This window comes from Rana temporaria, chromosome 4, assembly GCF_905171775.1.
Source record: "Rana temporaria chromosome 4, aRanTem1.1, whole genome shotgun sequence".
Classification (NCBI taxonomy): domain Eukaryota; kingdom Metazoa; phylum Chordata; class Amphibia; order Anura; family Ranidae; genus Rana; species Rana temporaria.
Genome location: NC_053492.1, coordinates 264172684 through 264195025, shown reverse-complemented (window position 1 = coordinate 264195025; position 22342 = coordinate 264172684). Strand labels below are relative to the sequence as shown.

General features: G+C 39.1%; 1 protein-coding gene across 3 annotated transcripts in view; it reads left to right on the top strand.

Annotated features, from left to right (window-relative positions):
• AK9 (adenylate kinase 9) overlaps nucleotides 1-22342 on the top strand; it is a 209406-nt gene that overhangs the window by 111777 nt on the left and 75287 nt on the right. For 2 of the 3 annotated variants that reach the window (XM_040350222.1, XM_040350221.1), the window contains exons 17-26: nucleotides 3627-3783; nucleotides 3903-4017; nucleotides 8019-8116; nucleotides 10108-10236; nucleotides 10337-10465; nucleotides 12880-13086; nucleotides 14331-14467; nucleotides 18190-18402; nucleotides 18517-18783; nucleotides 22159-22280. In XM_040350222.1, coding sequence (XP_040206156.1) covers nucleotides 3627-3783; nucleotides 3903-4017; nucleotides 8019-8116; nucleotides 10108-10236; nucleotides 10337-10465; nucleotides 12880-13086; nucleotides 14331-14467; nucleotides 18190-18402; nucleotides 18517-18783; nucleotides 22159-22280 — 1574 coding nt within the window. The remainder of the gene's footprint in view (nucleotides 1-3626; nucleotides 3784-3902; nucleotides 4018-8018; nucleotides 8117-10107; nucleotides 10237-10336; nucleotides 10466-12879; nucleotides 13087-14330; nucleotides 14468-18189; nucleotides 18403-18516; nucleotides 18784-22158; nucleotides 22281-22342) is intronic. The other variant, XM_040350223.1, reaches the window with a different exon arrangement.

Sequence of the window (22342 nt, the reverse complement as noted above, 5' to 3'; positions counted from 1 at the left end):
AATAAAAAAAATTTCACAGCTCCCGTAGGGCACACAATTAGTCATACAATGCTATCTTCATTGCAAGAGGGATATAACGTCAGTACGCATTACACCTGCTACCATACATAGAACACAATTCAGGCAATACTTTCACCAGGACTGCACTTTTCAGAAGTTTGCCCCATAAGATACTCCTAACTTAGGCGAGTCATATTCTTCGCCCTCCTGGTGTTTCAATCACTCGACCACCCTCTACCTCAACAGTCGATCCATCACCAGATCAACCGGGGACAGGCGTGGGGTATCGAGCCAAGGTGCCCAGTCTATCAAACTTCCCCGTTCGAGCCCTTTGTTGATACATTTCTCCAATCGTATGGTGTCGCCCATTTGGGCAATCTGCCCCTTCCTTTTCTAAATGAACACAGTCACTCACTTTGTACATTCATAAGCGAAGCATAGTAAACTGATTAATGTGAATGAACAGGAAGCTACTTGGCACAGAGCACTTCCCATTCATTCACTGTCCTGTGCAGCTGAGGCTGCAGAGAAAAAAATGTGTGTTTTTGAGCTTTTGGGGTGCACACCTATGCCAGTAACAAACCTTCTGTAATGGAGTGCCTACACTCTGGATGAAAGAGCAACAGAGACACCTTTTGGATAGCAGCATTGTCAGTCTGCTGGGAGGGTTTTTTTTGTTTTTGAAATCTTTTTATTGAGGTTTTTAACCACAAGAAATGGACAAAACAACAATTGGAACAATACATCCAAATAAATCATGTTGCTCACGCAGGGGTGTAATACAATGTGTGTTTAAAAATGATGTAATCAGGCACTTCATCAGAGAATCAACATGCTGATCTAGTAGCCTTCACCACTAGGTGGCAGTAAGAATACATGTAAATAGTGTCAAAGTGAGGACTCTCGCGCCTCCAAGTGAACTATAAAGTGACAAACAACTGCAGCTCAATCTAAAGTGTAAACAGATGCCCAAAATGAAATATATAAAAAAGTGATAAGCGCAACAGTCTGTATAAATGACAAAGTAAATCGCACTGTGCAAAAACACGATGATCCAAAGTCCAATATAATGACCAGTGCAATGGTGCAAAACAATTAAGTGATTCTTAAAGTAATATCTTCGTGTTAATGGACACAAATTTCAATGCTCTCAGAGCGCTTGCCTCCTTGCTGATAATATGCACCTTATCTCCTGGCTTTCTCTGGTGTCCTGTCCTGGCTGTGTACTCCTTCCAACAGCTCCAGATGGAGCATTGAAATTTGAAGAACCCTTTAATAGAAGACTAATAAGAAAACTGAGTGTCCATTAACACGAAGATATTTATTACTTTTAAGAATCACTTCATTGTTTTGCACCATTGCACTGTTCATTATATTGGACTTTGGATCATCGTGTTTTTGCACAGTGTGATTTACTTTGTCATTTATACAGACTGTTGCGCTTATCACTTTTTTTATATAATACATGTAAATAAGCCAGCTCACACCCACTCCCATGCATTCAAGTTTAACACAAAAGCCTAGCAGTGCGACTCTAGGCTATACTGTTTATGTAGCGAAGAGGCTGTGGTAGGGTCTGTCAGACACTTGACCCATATTTTGTTGTGTATGACAGGACATCCTCTGTTTGCATAGGTGTCCTTATAGAGTGGTAAATTATTTGTAATAACTTTTTTTCAGAAGAAAATTAATGGGGGGGCTTATTTCTTCCAATGTAGGGTAATGGCCTTTCTTGCATAGAATAGCAGGAGACGACAAGGGCTTTTTCTGCTCTGGTATCTAGTAGATTGTCTACGAGACCCAATATGCAGCCTTCCATGACTAGAGGGACTGGTACTGATAAGTGCTTCTTAGTACTGGTTATTATCTCTGACCAATAATTCCTGATTTCTGGACAAGACCAAAAAATGTGTGTAAAATCTCCCTGGGAGTCGCCATACCTCCAGAATTCTGAGGAGTGGGAGGAATTTATCACATGAAGCCTAGTGAAATAGGCTCTATGTAAAATTTTTGAATTGTATTAATCTATCCCAGGGATCCTCAAACTACGGCCCTCCAGCTGTTGCAGAACTACACATCCCATGAGGCATTGTAACACACTGACATTCACAGACATGACTAGGCATGATGGGAATTGTAGTTCCTGAACAACTGGAGGGCCGTAGTTTGAAGACCCATGATCTATCCCGTATGGAGTCTAATGCTTTAAACAGTAGATTGGGAGGGCATTAGAAGTACTAGCAGATTTAAACCGACCTCCAGCTAACAATTTATAAGCAGTTACAGCAAAGAGTTTTATTCCTTTTGGGATAAAGGTTTTACTAAAAACCATTTAACCAAGGCTAAATGGTTTGTGTCTATCATTTACAGCTAAGGATTGTCAAGCAGCAATATAACCAATGTTTGCTTTTTTTGTTGAGTACTGCTGGCCATAAACAATTAGTTTTTCCATACAGGCAGCAGATTCCGCCATCCAGTGTTGCCAACCTACCAGATTGAAATTTACTGGCACGACACCCAAAATCTACTGACGCAGCCACGTTTTTACTGGCATTTTACAAAAGTTACTGAAATTTGCGCCTAAAAATGTAATTTTAGTATTTAGGCTACAAACAAGTACGCTAGGCAGATGGCAATGTGATTTAAGGTAGATATTAAGGTAAAAAAATACATATTTTTGTTATTTTCGATAAAATAAGAGCAAATTATTTAGTCACATAACCCCCTGCCCCCATCCCCCTCTGTCACTAACACCCCTGCCTTCACCCCCCTCTGCGGTGCCACAATCTCCCCCTGCCTACAATCTCCCTCTGCCTCCAATTTCCCCCAGGCCCCCTGCCTCCTTTCCCCTCTGCAGTGCCTCCAATCTCCCCCTGCCTCCATCCCACTCTGCGGTGCCACCATCACCCCCTGCCTCCAATCTCCATGCGGAGTTCCAAGCCAAACCGATCTCGGCAATTTTTACTGGCACATTCCCGCAACTACGGACATTTACTAACGGGGGGAAAAAGTGCCAGTTTTTACAAACTGTCCGTAAAAATACGGATGGTTGGCAACACTGCCGCCATCCACACTAACAAGGAGGATGGAGAAACCTCCACCCCCCTCCCCCCCTGCGCACACCGAAACATTGCATTCTGAGGGTGGAATCTGCTGCTGTCACAATACACTGACCAGTGGCTGCTGACCGGGGAAAAGCTTTCTAACGTGTCCCTTCAACAGAAATGGATCAAACATCTGACTTCTATTGAACAGAGATGGCACACGCTGCTTTAGATTGGTCTGCGCTAAACCAGACAACTTTCAATCAATGTATGTTTGTTTTTTTGTTCAACTCTGAAAGGATCAAAGAACATTTAGTAAAAAAATATAATTTATTGCACAATATTTTTAAATATGTATTTTTTTGTGCTCATTGAACTCATGGTTAAAGGATTCCTATAATCCATTGCACAGTCAGGCTGCTACTGCAAAGAATATACTGCTTGCATATATGTTGAGGACAACATGTGACTCACACTGCATGTCTGACTAAATGCATGAATCACACTTCTAATTTGCATGCAAAGGTGTTTTTTTTATTTATTTTTTTATTCTTGATTTATTTTTGTCAATACTTAATGCAGTTCAATGAAGAAAATAAAGAGCGGTTTCCTGGTGCCCCACCTGTTGGAGGATGGCTATTAGACAATTTCCCAAATTCACCAAATTATTGGATACCTCTTAGTGAGAAGGGACTTCTTCCTGATATTGTCATTTGTTTAAAAAATTCAGCAGATAATGGTAAGTTCAATACATTCTTCAAAAGCTTATGCGAAAAAAAAAAAAGTTTTGGGTTGGAAAAAAATGTACTCTTATTACTTAGTTTCCCATGTGTTCAGTGACATATTCTTATATTTCAGGAAAGTGTCTGCTGAATAGACTGTACATGTTGAATAAACAGGAAATAAATAGTATTATATTGCAAAGACTTGAGAAGGAAAGGGCAAGGAAGCTACAGGAAGAGGAAGAAACAAGGTATCGCTGTGTGTTTTATTAACACGTGGCCACACATATATTATTGTATCCATTGTTTAAATTCTACAGTAGTAATGGGGTATACGGCGCAATAAGTGTTTTGTGTACATAAATGTCTATTCAGAACAGCAAAAAGTTCGAAGAGCCCAATTGGAACGTTCAGGGTAGATTTCTGCTGATCTCAATGCACCCACTGCAGCACTCCCCGGTGTGTTCTCTTGGTCCTGCAGTTGTATCTATTCACCTAGTATGCCCATCTTGTACTGCGGCTCCCTGTTATGAGACGGGCCATCTGAAGCTCTTACTATATGATGAGCCTGATTTTAGCTGTCACAATGTGAGTTGCCTTTTGTCTTTTTACCACAATAAATCTGTTCATATACTACACTCAGATTGCACATTGATGTTCTTAATTGTTTAGGTTATACATTAAATTGTCCTAGGGCTTACAGTCACCATTTTCTACAGGGAAAAACACCCAATTTGAAATCTTAGAAATAGATATGCTGTCACCACATAAAATCTAAATAGCTTGTATTAAAAACATATGATTGGTGCTAAGCAATATAACCCTGTAGCTTTGTGATCCTGGAATCCGTCCCCACTAGTCATTTTGACTGCAAGGATTTGATGTGTTTTCCCATTGTTTGCTTGCATTTTCTCCCAGAAACAAAAAATGTGACCCTAGACAGTGGGTATATCTGTATGACTTTGATAGGAAAATTAGGCCATACATTTCTGTTGGCTAGAATGCAGGGGGAGGCAGAAGCTGGCGTTGGGTTTAAAACTTAGTGTTACTAAACCCACAACAGTAAAATCAGTTTTTTTAATGCAGTTAAGCATGCTTGTTATACTAATTGTGGAACCTAAGGGGTTAATCTTCTGCATTGTGTAAAAAGGCTGTTTGATCCTGTCTTCTTTGATCCTCCCTACCTTCCACTGTCCCCCAATAATTTCCTGACAACAGTCTATGGAGTCAGGCTGCACATGCTCTGTTTGGTGTGTATTGCTAGAGAGGGTTTTTTTTTTTTTTTTCTAGGGAGAGTGCATGTGATCAGTCAGGGGTCCTGCAGCCTCATAGGGCAGTCCGAAAATTCCTCATACAAGCTTTAACCATGACACTCCCACCACCATGCTTGACTGTAGGCAAGACACACTTGTCTTTGTACTCCTCACCTGGTTGCCTCCACACACGCTTGACACCATCTGAACAAAATAAGTTTGTTGGCCTTATCAGACCACAGGACATGATTCCATTAATCCATGTCCTTAGTCTGCTTGTCGTCAGCAAACTGTCTGCAGGCTTTCTTGTGTATTATCTTTGGAATAGGCTTCATTCTAGGATGACAGTCATGCAGACCAATTTGATGCAGTGTGCGGCGTATGGTCTGAGCATTGACAGGATGAGCCCCCCCCCCCACCCCTTAAACCTCTGCAGCAATGCTGGCAGCACTCATTCCTCTATTTCCCAAAGACACAACCTCTAGATATGACGCTGAGCATGTGCACTCAACTTCTTTTGCTGACCATGGGGAGGCCTGTTCTGTCCTGTTAAACCATTGTATGGTCTTGGCCACCGTGCTGCAGCTCAGTTTCAGGGTCTTGGCAATCTTCTTATAGCCTATGCCATTTTTATGTAGAGCAATTTTTTTTTCTTTTTACAGCTCCTCATAGTTGAATGAATGAATGAATGAAAAACTTATATAGCGCGGCACATGCGAACTGAATCGCCTCTGGGTTCTTTGCCATGAGGTGCTATGTTGAACTCCCAGTGACTAGTATGAGAGAGAACCCCAAATTTAACACACTTGCTCCCCATTCACACCTGAGACCTTGTAAGACTGAGTCGCATGACACCAGGGATGGAAAATGGCTAATTGGGCCAAATTTGGATATTTTCACTTAGGGCTGTACTCACGTTTGTTGCCAGTGTTTTAGACATTAATGACTGTTATATATTGAGGGGACAGCAAATTTACACTGTTATACAAGCTGTACACTCACTACTTTACATTGTAGCAAAGTGTCAATTCTTCAGTGTTTTCACATGAAAAGTTATAATAAAATATTTACAAAAATGTGAGGGGTGTATTCACTTTTGTGAGATACTGTGTGTGTGTGTGTGTGTATACAGTGGGGATCGAAAGTTTGGGCACCCCAGGTAAAAATTTGTATTAATGTGCATAACAAAGCCAAGGAAAGATGGAAAAATCACAAAGGCATCAAATTACAGATTAGACATTCTTATATGTCAAAAAAAGTTAGATTTTATTTACATCATTTACACTTTCAAAATTACAGAAAACAAAAAAATGGCGTCTGGAAAAGTTTGGGCACCCTGCAGAATTTATGGAATGCACTGCCCCCTTTGCAAAGCTGAGACCTGCCAGTGTCATGGATTGTTCTCAATCATCGTCTGGAAAGACCAGGTGATGTCAATCTCAAAGGTTTTAAATGCCCAGACTCATCTGACCTTGCCCCAACAATCAGCATCATCATGGGTTCTTCTAAGCAGTTGTCTAGAAAACAAACTGAAAATAGTTGACGCTCACAAAGCTGGAGAAGGCTATAAGAAGATGGCAAAGTGTTTTCAGATGTCAATATCCTCTGTTCGGAATGTAATTAAGAAATGGCAGTCATCAGGAACAGTGGAAGTTAAAGCAATTCAAAACCAACGTTTGACTGCACGATCCCTCCAGAAAGATCTGGCAGACACTGGAGTTGTGGTACACTATTCCACTATAAAGAGATACTTGTACAAAAATATGGTCTTCATGGAAGAGTCATCAGAAGAAAACCTCTTCTACGTCCTCGCCACAAAAATCAGCGTTTGAACTTTGCAAATGAACATATAGACAAGCCTGATGCATTTTGGAAACCAGTTCTGTGGACCGATGAGGTTAAAATAAAACTTTTTGGCCGGAATGAGCAAAGGTACGTTTGGAGAAGAAAGGGCACAGAATTTAATGAAAAGAACTTCTGTCCAACTGTTAAGCATGGGGGTGGATCAATCATGCTTTGGGGTTGTATTGCAGCCTGTGGCACAGGGAACATTTCACAAGTAGAATGAAAAATGGATTCATTAAAATATTTAGCAAATTTTGGATAGTAACTTAATGCCATCTGTGAAAAATCTGAAGTTAAATAGAGGATGGCTTCTACAAATGGATAATGATCCTAAACACACCTCAAAATCCACAGGGGATTACATCAAGAGGCATAAACTGAAGCATTTGCCATGGCCTTCGCAATCTCCTGACCTCAACATAATTGAAAATCTATGGATAGACCTTAAAAGAGCAGTGCGTTACAGACAGCCCAGAAATCTCAAAGAACTGGAAGACTTTTGTAAGGAAGAATGGGCAAAGATACCTCAAACAAGAATTGAAAGACTCTTGGCTGGCTACAAAAAGTGTTTACAAGCTGTGATACTTGCCAAAGGGGGCAGTACAAGATATTGACTCTGCAGGGTGCCCAAACTTTTGCAGACACCAGTTTTTTTTTTGTTTTCTGTAATTTTGAAAGTGTAAATAATGGAAATAAAATCTAACTTTTTTTGACATATAAGAATGTCTAATCTGTAATTTGATGCCTTTTGGAGATTTTTCCATCTTTCCTTGGCTTCGTTGTGCACATTAATAAAAAATTTTACCTGGGGTGCCCAAACTTTTGATCCCCACTATAGCTATATCTCTATCTGATATATAGATTGTACATTGTTCTGTAAATATTTCTTTAAAGAGAAGTCTACCTTCCAACCACTTTGGCGGTCACTTGTTTCCCCATGCCCAAAGATGCTAAGTATTTTGCAGAATGTGCAGCAAAGGAGCACTGGAGAGATGGGTATATATTGGTTGGGGGGCAAAGATGACTGTGTCTGTTTATTTGAAACCAGAGTGATAATGCGGGGTGGGGGGGAATATGTAATATTTATATATATATATATACATATATATATATATATATATATACATGTACCATTCCCAATTATTTTTTTTAAGAAAAGAACAGGAGGAGATAATGAGATTGCAGCTAGAACAGAAGAAACGGCAGGAAGAGATGCAAGACCCCTTGGAACATATTGAAAATAAGCCACAAGGTAAGTACTGGGCTTTACTGTGGGTGATGTTTTATACTGATTTTATACTGTATAGTCTATAGGGGTTTTCTTCATGAAACATAATAAATTCTATACAAAATGGTGAAAAAGGGGCTTCTGCCATCTGTACCAATTAACCTCATTTCGTATTTTACTAATGTAGGTGCAAAAACGCAACTGAAATATGCACATGTAAATGATTTTGGTTGCTAAGGAATTTGGTGTTCTGTCCAGTCACATTTGCTTTTTTATACATCCTAGCCAGAAAGCACAGTTGGGAGGTTGATAATATTTTCTGTTGGTTAAAGTGGTTGTAAGAATTTGCATACGACTAGTCCCAGATGATACACAGAGATGGAATAAACCCTCCTACATAAGTTGTACTTTTTTTTTTTTTTTTTTTTTTTGAAGCCCTCTCTTCACTACATCTGTTCAAATTGCAGAATGTATACAGCTTGCCTGAGCTTTCAGAAATCAGGGGGGGGGGGGGCGGGACTCAAGTTGCCAAGAACTCTGCCAAGTTCAGTGAGAGCTGATTGAAGGGAAGTAAGGCACACCCCTGCACACAGGAACAGAGCTGAGGCTGTCAATCACAGGCTATGTGCTGGATCTCCCTCCCCTGTCACCTTTTTAATTCTTGATGTAGGAAAACTTGCCAGAAGACTCATGCAGATAGCAGAGGAATGAGGCAGCAGACAGACATTTAGTGCTCGGTCATTCCCGACCATGACAACATCTGCCTGGAGTTTGCATGTTCTCCCTGTGTCTGCATGGGTTTCCTCCGGGTACTCATGTTTCCTCCCACACTCCAAAGACATGCTGGTAGGTTAATTGGATCCTGTCCAAATTGGCCCAGTATATATGTGTTTACGACTGTGTGTCCCAAGCGTGTCAAGATCATACAGGGTAAATGAACGCACCAGCCAGGAAGACACTGGCTGCAAAAAGCGCCTAGAGGCGATTTAGTTTGCATGTGTATCGCTATACATGTCATTCATTCATTCAATGAAGGCTCAACAGCAACTAACTGATGAACCATCAACTCGTATCACCCTGCTATTACCTTCTGCCTCCATGTTCCCTATTAGCACAAGCTTGCAGCAGAGTGGGATTGACCAATGCTGATATCAAGATGGATTCAGTTACTTTTGCTATTTGCATAAAAAAAAATGTTTTAAATTAATACACAACTGCATTAAATAGTGTAGCGGATCACTGTTTAAAAGCCTATGAATAACTGTGATCCCTATGAGTAAGCTCTGTATGGTATGAAATGCATTGGAGTGTCTGCTACCAAGTAGAAAAGTCTGTATATCGGAATCCCAGGGGCTTTCATTAGCTAACCTTAACATGGCATAAAACTCTTGTTAATAACATTCAGCACACTAACAGGTTAACAAACTTTTGAACATGTCTTCAAATAAAACCCTCTTCCATCACACAATAAATGTCACTCCTCTGAGCCAGAAGTATAGATTATGACATTGCAACAAACACAGGCGGGTCTTGGTGGGCAGAACCCAGCCTTTAATTCTATATAGTATTGGCCAAATAAATTTCTCCAAATGTATTTGATGTTCAGGAGCAGCAGTGTCTACATTTAAAAAAAAAAGTGGGCATTGGTATGATACACAACTCATATTTGACGTACTGGGTGCTAATGTTTGCAAAAGATAAATTATGTCCAAATGTGTTAATTATCTCATACAAGCAAACTTTACCCATATATATTAATATATAATATAATATCATAATTAAACGGATAATAAAGTCACCATGGGGTACAATAATTTGTTATATTTTAAAGTTATGCAACACATGCGTACCTAATGATATATTATAATAAAAATGCATTATGGCTTTTTCTAATTATGTGATTAAAGAAGTAGACCGCTAGTATGAGAACGATAATGCAGTTTGTTATACTAATGAATAAAAAAGTAAGTCATTTTGATTTTTACATATGACTTTTTTTTTTTTTTTTGCGGCAGACTCCAGTGATCAGCCTATGCCAGACACAGAACATACAGACTTGGCTTCTCCAAAAGATATGTCGCAGCCCAGTTTAGACAATATTGAACCACCACAACAGCCAGATCAACAAGTGGAACCAGAACAAGGTCAACTAATATATGTGACCTTTGCAGTTTGTTATACTAATGAATAAAAAAGTAAGTCATTTTGATTTTAACATACGACTTTTTTTTTTTTTTGCGGCAGACTCCAGGGATCAGCCTATGCCAGACACAGAACATACAGACTTGGCTTCTCCAAAAGATATGTCGCAGCCCAGTTTAGACGATATTGAACCACCACAACAGCCAGATCAACAAGTGGAACCAGAACAAGGTCAACTAATATATGTGACCTTTCTCGTGATGGCAATTTGTATTTTATTTCAATATTTTTTTATTAGGTTTTTCAGGAATAAAAAGAAAAAACCATGAACAGAAGAAAAAAGAATATAAAGGAATTTAAAAAAGTCAGATAAACAATTCCCGTCAGACATAAATACATAGTAATAGGATTATCTAGATGTATACAAACAGGATACAAATTTCCAGAGTAACTGAGCAAACAAATTGGTTCCAATTACTAGAGAAAGGGTAGTGCACGCCGCCTCGCACCTCCAGACACCCCATCTGGGAACATTGTGACCGGGAGGAGAGCCAACCCAAATACAGTGCAGATGATTTTAGCACTGCATTCCAATTTTATTTTTTAATGTATAATCAGAGTGGAACAAAATTTGCCATGAATCGACCACAAAAAACAAAATCAACAATATATGTAGAGGTATAAATACAACAAGGAAGGTCAACAGTATACCATAATCCAATGCAATGTATATTTCAAAAATGTATAGCCATCCGAGAAACTATTAGGAAGATCTACCATCACTATATACTTGCGGTTTGTAATTGTGTTACCAACGTGTGGGATAGAAAAAAATAGGGAAAGGAATAGGGATTTTACGGGCACCCAGACATTGCAACTTAAGACTCAACAAATATGGGGATTGTTTTACACCTCTTTATAATGAACTCACCATGCAGACCAGTGCTTAAAGAATTTAGGTAGGAAGCCATGCTTGTACGCCATTATTAGTTCTAGTGAGTAAGTCTCAGAAATGAGATTGATAACTTCCCCAACATTCGGGGCCATGTCTGACTTCCACTTCCTCATGAGTATTAAACGTGCGTCAAAAAGCACATGCATGACCATGCGTCTCAAATCTGGAGGAAATCTCTCCATTCCAATACTTGGGACAGCCAGCTTAATGTCGGGCCTAGATATAAATCCAGTCAGGCAATTTGTATTTTAATGTGTTTTCTTTGGATTTGCATATGCTAGTTCAGTGTCTTAACAATGCAAAGATGAATCCTACAATTTGTTCTTTATATATCACATAATCCCAGAAGAACACGCTGCAGTGTCCTAACATGCTGCAATTTTGGAATGCAGTCGCCCCACACGAAAGTGCATCATACATATTGCAATATGATTGCACAATTCCCTTTGGCTTTATATTAAACCAAATAGGGCTAAGGCCTGCACAGTTGGACAATCATGTAATAGATTGTGTACACCTATAATTACATTTAGAGATTTACAAATGGATTATAGCATGTATGGCCAGCCTATGGGTTAGCTGTTTTTTTCTCTGCACCTATACATTCCACCTCTTGCCAGGTCCAACAGCTTGACTGGAGGAAGGAGATAACAGACAACCGGAACTCTGACTAATGCCTTGTGCACACGATCGGAATTTTTGATGAAATAAGTCAGCCGGAATTTTTTCATCGAATATTCCGACCGTGTGTGGGCCCCATCAGACTTTTTCCGTCAGATTTTAGAAATAGAACATGTTTTATTTTTTTTCGATGGAAAAAACTCCCATCAGAAAATCCGATCATCTGTGTGGAACTCCGACGGAGAAAAAACGCACGCATGCACAGAATCAAGTCGATGCATGTTCGGAAGCATTGAACTTTATTTTTCTCGACTCGTCTGTGTTTTACGTCACTATGTTTTTGGACAGTCGCAATTTGGTCTGACAGTGTGTATGCAAGACGGCTTCAACGGAATTCCCATGGAAAATTCCATCGGATTTTATCCCATCGGAAATTCCGATTGTGTGTACAAGGCATTAGAAGAACAAAGCCAGGGGAAAAAATTACATTTAGGCAGTGATTTTTCTCTGCTGGTCACACTTGAACTATTTAATACCTGTACAATCACATTGGGAGACCCTATTAAATTGCACACCATGGGTCTTGCTTGCAGCTAAGATTGTTAAAAAAAAAAAAAAAAAAAAAAACGCAATTCGAATTTGAGTTTTATGAGCAGCTCCCATTCTTTCTCCCTTTATGAAAAACATTTTCTCACCATTTATTGGATGCACCTATAGTTCTCCAGTGCCTTGAAAAAGTATTCATACCCCTTGACATTTTCCAAATTTTGTCATGTTACGACCAAAAACGTAAATGTATTTTATGTGATGGACCAACACGAAGTGGCACATAATTGGCAAGTGGAAGGAAAATGATAAATGGTTTTCAAACTTTTTAACAAATATCTGAAAAGTGCAGTCTCGCACATATAATCCCAATAAAAATACAAATTATCTAAGTTTTTGGTTGTAACATGACAAAATGTGGAAAATTTCAAGGAGTATGAATACTTTTTCAAGGTACTGTATATTAAGATCCCTTTTTAGATCACCTTAAAGCCCAATAACAATCTGAGATAATTCCTAACAGAAATCGTTTTACCAGAAGTTCCTGATGGAGGATTTCCAGATGTGCCAGAGATGGAGCCTCTGAAGGCACTCATAAACAAATTTAATGAGGACTGGCATCTGCTGGAGCCTGTGTTCAGTGACACATCTCTACTAAATGTTACTCACTTGGAAATGGCCAATAAATCACCAGAAGCTCTTCTACAGGAGGCAGTGACTGCTATGGAAAGTGAGTTTGTATTAATGTTCGTCTTTTCATTTGTACCATGAAATTATAGGGTTTCCAGACCAATATTGATACTACTTTTTATTTCACCCATGTTAGCTCTTCAAAAATATATATATATATATATATTTGACAATGGCTTTCATAATTCACTCAATAGACCTTCCTCTTGCTGGTTTATAAATAAATGAATACATGTTGCAAATATCTCTTGGCTATCTGAACTAAAGTTTAATTCAAGCTCAAACTTTTTTTCGTTTTGGGCAGAGTGGAGAAGAGTTAGATACACTAAGTTTTTCTGGGGGGGCGGTCTGTTGCCCTGTTGGGGAACTTTCCCATCTCTTTGCAATTAGACAATTGTAAGGGAATATTTCCAATATAAAATAGGCTGTAGCCTTATTCTGTTCTAATAATGTATTTTTATTGCCGCTGTGTAAAGAAATTTTTTTGGGCAAGGATGTGAGGAAAAAAAAAATAGGAAAAATGATATAAACCTTGCAGAGATTTTAACTTTTTCTCGCACTAACCAAAGCTAAACAGTTTTGGTTGCAAATTCACATTAGCAAAGAGAACCTATGTAATTTACACCTTAACATGAATGATCTTCATATATATATATTTTTTTTAATATACTTTAGAACTTTAAGGACAAATGCACTTTTAGTCACTAGACCGCCCTAACCTAAACTATGCCACCTACCTAACCTAAACAAATCTAGAAAACGTACAGCCAGCAGTGTTATTACCCCAGCATGGCAGCAATTAGCTGGAAATCTTCAACAGTGGCCATGCCAAAACCGTGAACCCCAAAGGACTTAAATGGGGAAACAGGCACAATAAACTATGTTTTGTGTACATCGGAATTATTATTTGTCATAACATCTGTGAAATAAAGCAATGATCGTTGCATAAGTGGGATAAAGTATGGTGTATATATGGCACATCAATTCTGATAGAACTTGATTATCACACTTTTACAGACTAAAACACAATTTATGTCAGTACTTTACTAAAAATCAAACAATTTTGCTAATATAGCTGGCAAAAATATAAAAGTTGTGCAATTTTGAAAAATTACACAAATGATTGCCAAAAATGCTTTACCTTTTATCCTTTGGTTTTATTAATGTCCACTACAAATTGCAAAAATATAGGACAACACTATGTTATTGTACAACATGTCCAGTTTTGCTGATGCCCTGAAATATATCCACAAGGGATTTGTTGTTAACTAACCCTCTCACCAGAACCATTTCAGTATCAAGGATGGGAAGTAACCTCTCAGGACATAGATGAGGAAGCAGAAGACATGCAAGCAGAGCTGGATGCCGAGGAGCAAGAAATGGAGGGAGATGAAGAAGAAGAGAATGAAGAGGCAGAAGAAGTAAGTGACGGCTAAATACAAAAGTCATAAAGTTTTTTTTTTTTGTTTTTTTGTTTTTTGTGTGATAAAGCAGAGAGCAAATATTGAAATACCCAGAGTAACCAATTATATTTCAAACTACTATTGTCTACATAATTACTATTTTTGTTGCTGTGGTTTATTGTGCAATGTACTTTGTTCTGTACCCAACTGACTAAGCCCAGTAGTGTTTGCTTAACCACTTGCCGACCTCCTCATGTAGATATACGTCAGCAGAATGCCACGGACAGGCACATGTACGTACCCGTACGTCCTCTGCTTGATGTGGGTGGGGGGTCCGATCGGGACCCCCCCCCCCCCCCGCTACATGCGGCGGTCGGTAAGCCTCGGGGAGCGATCCGGGACGACGGCGCGGCTATTCGTTTATAGCCGCTCCGTCGCGATCGCTCCCCGGAGCTGAAGAACGGGGAGAGCCGTGTGTAAACACGGCTTCCCCGTGCTTCACTATGGCGGCGCATCGATCGAGTGATCCCTTTTATTAGGGAGACTCGATCGATGATGTCAGTCCTACAGCCACACCCCCCTACAGTAGTAAACACACACTAAGTGAACACTAAATGTTACAGCGCCCCCTGTGTTTAACTTCCAAACTGCAACTGTCATTTTCACAATAAAGAATGCAATTTAAATGCATTTTCTGCTGTGAAAATGACAATGGTCCCAAAAATGTGTCAAAATTGTCCGAAGTGTCCGCCATAATGTCGCAGTCACGAAAAAAATCGCTGATCGCCGCCATTAGTAGTAAAAAAAAAAAAATGCAATAAAACTATCCCCTATTTTGTAAACGCTATAAATTTTGCGCAAACCAACCGATAAACGATTATTGCGATTTTTTTGACCAAAAATAGGTAGAATACGTATCGGCCTAAACTGAGGGATAAAAAAAATGTATATATGTTTTTGGGGGATATTTATTATAGCAAAAAGTAAAAAATATTGCATTTTTTTCAAAATTGTCGCTCTATTTTTGTTTATAGCGCAAAAAATAAAAACCGCAGAGGTGATCAAATACCACCAAAAGAAAGCTCTATTTGTGGGGAAAAAAGGACGCCAATTTTGTTTGGGAGCCACGTCGCGCGACCGCGTAATTGTCTGTTAAAGCGACGCAGTCCCGAACTGTAAAAAACCCTTGGGTCTTTAGGCAGCATATTGGTCTCGGGCTTAAGTGGTTAAATGGTCATTAAAACTTTGATCTTGCTTCACCTGTATATAATGAGATAGTGACTATACACCTTTAATGACAATAATTAGCCTAATAATTTTTTGTATGATAATATTGGTTTGCCTGTAAAAGCAGCATAAAAAAAATCTAATTTAATGGGGACAAACATTCCCCAGTAACCATGTTCTGGTTGAAACACAAGTAGGCACAAGCTTTGCAGTACCAAAAAACAATGAGAACAACTTGGGATAATTTGAAGAGAAACTGTGGAGAACGTGGGATGTCATCAGTGCTGTCATGATCCCTAGTGATGGCAGCAACAGATTATGGTCTGAAATATGTCGGTGTCTCCCTACATAAGATATGTAGTCATACCACAGTAAGGAATAGAGACAGTTTTAAGTTCTCTACTGAGATGCCTGTCTATGAACAACTTGCACCTATTTGAAGAGGCAACCTTATTAAAAGTACAAACAAATTAGTAGTCAAGCAGTAATACAGTTTAAATTAAATCAGGATAAATATATGAAAGATAAAATTGCAGACTTTTTTTTACAATGTAGTTAAAGTATTTATTTAAAGTTTTTTATTGTGTGCACCAGCAAATAAAATACAAATCCAGCATTCATAAAGGGTACAATAAGCATAGAATGTTACACAAACCAATAATAGAGTAAAACAATATGCTAGGTACAAAGCATATAGGGTGATGCCAATATGGCAACAAAGAAACTATATTAGTCTGACATAGAATGCAGTGTAAAATACTAAAATTGCCCAGAGGCTGGTGTACACGAACATATTTTCCAATAGAAAGAAATACATTTACATCACAGAAGTTGGACAACAAAGTGAGAGCAAGAAGGAAAAGAAAGTAAGCATGCTCAATAGGAGAAGAATCGCGGTGGGAAAAAAAAAAGTTCTCATTTTTTTTTTTGCTCGAAGTTTGTCCAGAAAGCTGCTATAGAGCATACACACGGCCAGTTTTCCCCACCAAAAGCAAACATGGCAGTTTTACCGTCGGGAAAACCGGTCGTGTGTACGAGGCATCAGGAGGAAGGGGGAGAAAAAAAGGTGTTGTAGTCTTGAGTCCTGGAAACCGTGCCTGTAAAACCAGGTCTAATTGAATTGCTCCTCTTTTTGTTTTAACTTGGCCATTAAATGTTCCATCAGGTTAATTTCATTCACCACAGCTCCACTGACCAACTGCTGGGGGTTTTGAGCCTTTCCATTTTTGCGGTATACATATTTTAGCGGAATTAAGAAGATGGATCAAGAGGAACTTCTTTTAGCTAAGCCTCATAAATCAGAGTGAGGTGAAGCAAGCACTGAGTTGGATCGTCTGCTAGTGAAATGTCTGTCAATCTAAAAAATTTACAGATAGTATCCCAGAAGGGGTGGATAAGGGGCACGTCCAAAATAAGTGTAATAGTGAACTGTCTGAGTGTTGACAACGCCAATAAGGGAAGGGGACTGAAGGGAAAAATCATATGTAGGACTGTGGGAATTCTATACCATTGGGTCAGGACCTTAAGCCCCACCTCCTGGAACCTACTTGCAATTGAGGAGCGGTGCGCAAAATACATGGTTGCCTCTATTTATTACTTTGAGAAGTCCTGGCCCACTTCACATTCACAATTCCGCAGGTAGGGAGGGTTAAGGTTTTTAAGCCAGACATATCCATGAAACTAGCATATGAGAAGGCAACCAGTGGCAGTCCCCAATTTTTCTCTCATGGCAGGGTATACCTTAAGCATTTACATGAATGTTATAGCAGAAATAAATCAATACTTGTCAGACGTAGGAACCTCTTAAACCTTTCACATGCCAATCCATTTCAGCTATGGCATATTTGCTGAGATTTTGCATTATTCCCAGCTTACAAAGTTTCGCTTGGATGTGGACATCTATTGTATTGGCATTACTCCCGGAGGTATACAATAGAAAATAAAATCCAATTTGTTTAAGTTAAAACCAATACCCATTTGAACATGACTATTGTAATTATGAAAATATTGCAAAGTGCTTCTTTTGTGATCTTTCTTTGACCTCTACCCTGTATGTGTGTCATAACCCTCGCACTGTGTGAGGTCATCACTAGGGGGTGTTGTTGGTGGGTGGGGCTTTGGGTTTATTAGTCTGTTCATTCCATGTTGTAGTGTCTTGAGAAAGATGGACTGAGCTTCATCGAAATGTTGACAAAAACACTGTTTTTGATCTTCCTCTTCTGCATGAGTGCCTTTTAAACCAGTTTTGGATTTATATTGATTTCTTTGTGGGGAGCACCTGGGTATTTAATTCAAACATAGAGGGCCGTGACTACCCTTGCAACTGTGTAATTATGAAAATATGTTTTTGGCATGTATTTTGGTCCCTTAAATACATTTTTCCATAAAAATTATTATAGTAGTTACACTCAATAAGATTGTTTATATCTCACTTTTTTTTCATTTGTTTTCTCAATGTATACTACCTGGACAGTAATATTTAATTTCATGCAAAACAATATTGTCGCACGCAGGATGAAGAAGTTATCAGGGAAAAGAAGAAGCACTATGGGGATTCCAAACACTTCTGCCCAGTGGCAATAAAGGACAACTTTATTCTACAGCCAGGACTCCAGGATAATGCTGCTTTATACAGGGACAAGACATACTACTGCTCAAGCCCTGAAGCAAGAAATACATTTCTACAGAATCCTGAGAATTATGTTGTCCATAAAGAACCATTACAAGTAATGCATTTTATATCAAGCTTAGACCCTAATAGTACTTATCAATACATTTGAACTTGTAATACCTTTTTGATTTTATTGTGGCATTGTACTAGTTTCTCACTGCTTTTTCAGGCACCACCCTTGAGAGTCCTCTTGATTGGAACAGGTGGCACTGGGAAAACAGCTAATGCAAGATGGTTAGCCAACAAGCTAGGTATGTTCCACATCCAGTTTCAAGAACGCCTGCAAGACATCATGCTGTCTAAGCTGGAGAAAAAAATTGGACCTCACCATGAAGAAGAATCGGTTGAGGAAGACATGACTGATGAAGCCATGTTGCTTTTGTTAGAAAATGGAAACGCAGAGGAAAGTAAAAAGGAGGAATCAAAGGATTCAAAGGTATTTGCACCTGAACCTGTTAACACAGAAAGCAATGATATGGATTGTGAGCGCTGCTTCGTTGTTATATTGCTTTGTGTATGTAAAGCCAACACTTTTTTTTTATCTTTAAATAAAAGGTTTATTTGTAAACTTTTTTTTTTTTAAGGAACTTTGGAAGATTTTGAAACCTTTTGCCTGTTTTTTTTTGTTAATGCCAACCCCTGCATATTGACCTCACTATTAATCCTGGTGATCAATGTCTTCATCGCAGAATGTAGTAGTGGCACGACTGTTCTGGTGATGACTGTCTGGGGGGAAAAACCCCTAACTTTGAAAATATCTCTTCCTGCTTTAGAGACTTTTAACTATCTTCAAAGGGGTAATTCTTTCCAATAATCACAAGTATAAGGAGCAATATTCTCACTAACCCTAATATATCATCAATTGCAAATATAGTAATTTTTTGCAGGGGTCCAGAAAGTTATTTCAAGGGTTCATCTGTGTTGAAAGGGTTGAGAAAGGCTGAACTAGAGTCTTCAATATCTGACAATTCCAGGTTTGTTGAATGTTTGCTGCATTGACACACTCATTGCATAGCAGCTGGTGTGGGGTGCCACAGTGTCTAGTGGGAAGAGGCAGCCATCCAAAACACTCAGGAATAGGGATGAGCTTTATGTTCGAATCAAACATGAGTTCTACTCGAACATTGGCTGTCCGCTTGTTCGGCAAACAATTTGGGGTGTTCGGGGCAAATTTGAAAAGCTGCAGAACACCCTTTAAAAGTCTATGGGAGAAATCAAAAGTGCTAATTTAAAGGTTAATATGCAGGTTATTGTCATAAAAAGTGTTTGGGGACCCGGGTCCTGCCCCAGGGGACAAGTATCAATGCAAAAAAAAGTTGTAAAAACAGCAATTTTTTCGGGAGCAGTGATTTTAATAATGCTTAAAGTGAAACAAAAGTGAAATATTCCTTTCAATTTCGTACCTGGGGGGTGTGTATAGTATGCCTGTAAAGTAGTGCATGTTTCCCGTGTTTAGAACTGTCCCTGCACAAAGTGTAATTTCTAAAGGAAAAAAGCCATTTAAAACTACTCGCGGCTATTAATGAAATGTTGGTCCCGGCAAAACAGATCAAAGTCATTGAAAAAAACACCAGGGGTCCCCCACACAGTCCATTACCAGTTCTTCATTTTTCTTTCTTTTGCACTTTTTTAAATGCCCTTTTGGAGGCTTTGGTGAAATATCAGGGTTCGACGCCTGGTGTCTTACATTTAAGACTGCGAAAGGGTCTGTGGACAGGATGGGGGGGGGGGGGCGACAGATGCTAGAACTGATCCTCCAGCCGGAGGAGAAGCTAGTAGCGCTGCAGGGGGAGAAACGAGCTTTGGTATCTGCAATAAGGAAGTACAGCCAGTCCTTCTGCACGCCTATGCACCTAACAAACAAAGGCATTATATTAGGGGAGTATCTTATTACTATTTTCATATTAAAGTATAACTAAAGGCAAAGATTTTTTTTTTAGTTTTGGACAGAATTAAACGTGATTACCCCCCTGGCCGCTGCCTCTGTTGCTCTGTGTTGGAGCTTAGGGGTACAAACCCTAAATGCACTAGGCTGCACACACCTATGGTTAGATGTCTTTAATTTTTCTTTTCAGCAAGAGCTGTTATATTATGTAAACATTCTATGCTGATGTCATTCAAAATAGAAAAATGTATTGAACAAAAAGGTTCACTATGACTAAGCCTGTAATTTTGAAATGTCTCAGCAGGTGCAGTTCTCAGGCAGAGAATCACAGCGTACCTTTTTGATTCAATAAAGTTTTGTACATTGAATGATGTCAATAGCAATGCACTGTTTCATTTCTTGCATTGAAACGGGGGCAGCTTCCCCTAGCTAGCACCCTGGTTCCCCTGCAGTTGAAGGGAGGTTCTGGAGCGGTGTGTTTTTTGTGGAAAAAGGAAAAATGTGATGAGAAAAGCAAAAGGAGAGGGGAATAATAAAACTTGTGGGTACAGGGAAGACGGAAAGGGGGGGGGGGGAATCAAAGGTCTTCACTCACTTTTACTACAGGTTTAAAGAAAAGGGGGTTATGTCTTCAAGATACTATAGAAAAAATTGTCCAAATCTGCGGGTAAGTAGTTGGTCACTCACATAGCGCTTACTTTGCAGAATTTAGCCATGTTATGATTTGATTTTGCTGTCAGTTTTTCATAAAATGCACACATTCAAGTATTTAGGTCCTCATACGAGCATACAGGGGTTGAAATTAAGGACTGAAAAGTATTTTGAAATCTTTTCTTGTAAGTATATAAGTAAGTCAATTAAATACATTTTTGGTGTGTTTTCAAACAGTTCCCTTTTATTAGATTGACTCAAACGTGTGTAAATCAGTCTATATGTAAGGGACCTAAAATATATGATTTTCGGACAGTAAATTAGATGTGTTAAAAGGTTTCTGCTATGTTGCAGGCACAAAACAGTTTGGAGAATAACCAGGGACCATTTTGGAGATATGGGCTAGGACAGTTCCAGCTAAAGCTTACAGCAGTTAGATTCAACAGTTGCATTGATATACATTAACATTTGAATGTGGTAGTGTGGTAGACCATTTTCACCATTTTGTTTTCAGGAGTAAGTTTGGAGCTCAATTCCCATTTCCATTTCGATACATAAACGAGGATGGGTGGGGTCACACAGATGGAGGATATCAATAGCATACAGTATAAACTTATGTAATATGTGCTAGGCCCCTTTCACACTGATGGACCAATTAAGTCCGCCTGGCAGTTTTTGAGGAGGACCCAATCGGAGCAGCAGATGACAACTGACATGTGTGGACACCTGCCATCATCCGATCCAAATCTGTCTGCTAAAATCGGATGGATGGGGATTCCCTATCCATCTGGTGGATTGGATGACAGTTGGATGGAAACAGACAGGCGGTCTATTCCCATCTTGCAGCCCATAAAGGACAGCGGTCTGTGTCTGCTTTGCATCAGCGGACCTGTCATGCGCCTGCTAAGTGGGCAGATCCGCTGGCAGACTCTACCAGTGTAAAAGGGGCTTAGTTGTTTCTAATCTTTATTTAACAATGGATACAGAAAACATTTATTATAGTGTCCATTCATGACACTAAGTTTGCAAACCCTTCTGAACTTTCTAAAAAGAAAGCCAAACACTGCCAGAATGCCTTTTGGAACTTTTTGCAGACTGTTTATTTAGAACATTTTAATATTTGGCATTGAGACGTATGTTCTTGCTTTGATTCATGCAATTGTCTATTTTTAGCACAACAGTTGTAAGAAAACATATTTCTAGAGCATAGAGCTTGAATTTGTGATGTAGAATGACATTAACCTAATTCAATGTATTTTTTATTTTTTTATAAAGGAAGAGGTTGTTCTCACAGTAGAGGAGGAGGCCATAAAGTCTTATTTAGCTGACAATGAACCCCTACCAACTGAAGTGCTGGATGAGGTTGTAACAGAATGGTGGACCAAGGAACCTTTTCGGTAATTTAATGTTCCACACAAATTCCTTTTTTCAAATGTGGAATGCATCTTTATAATTACAA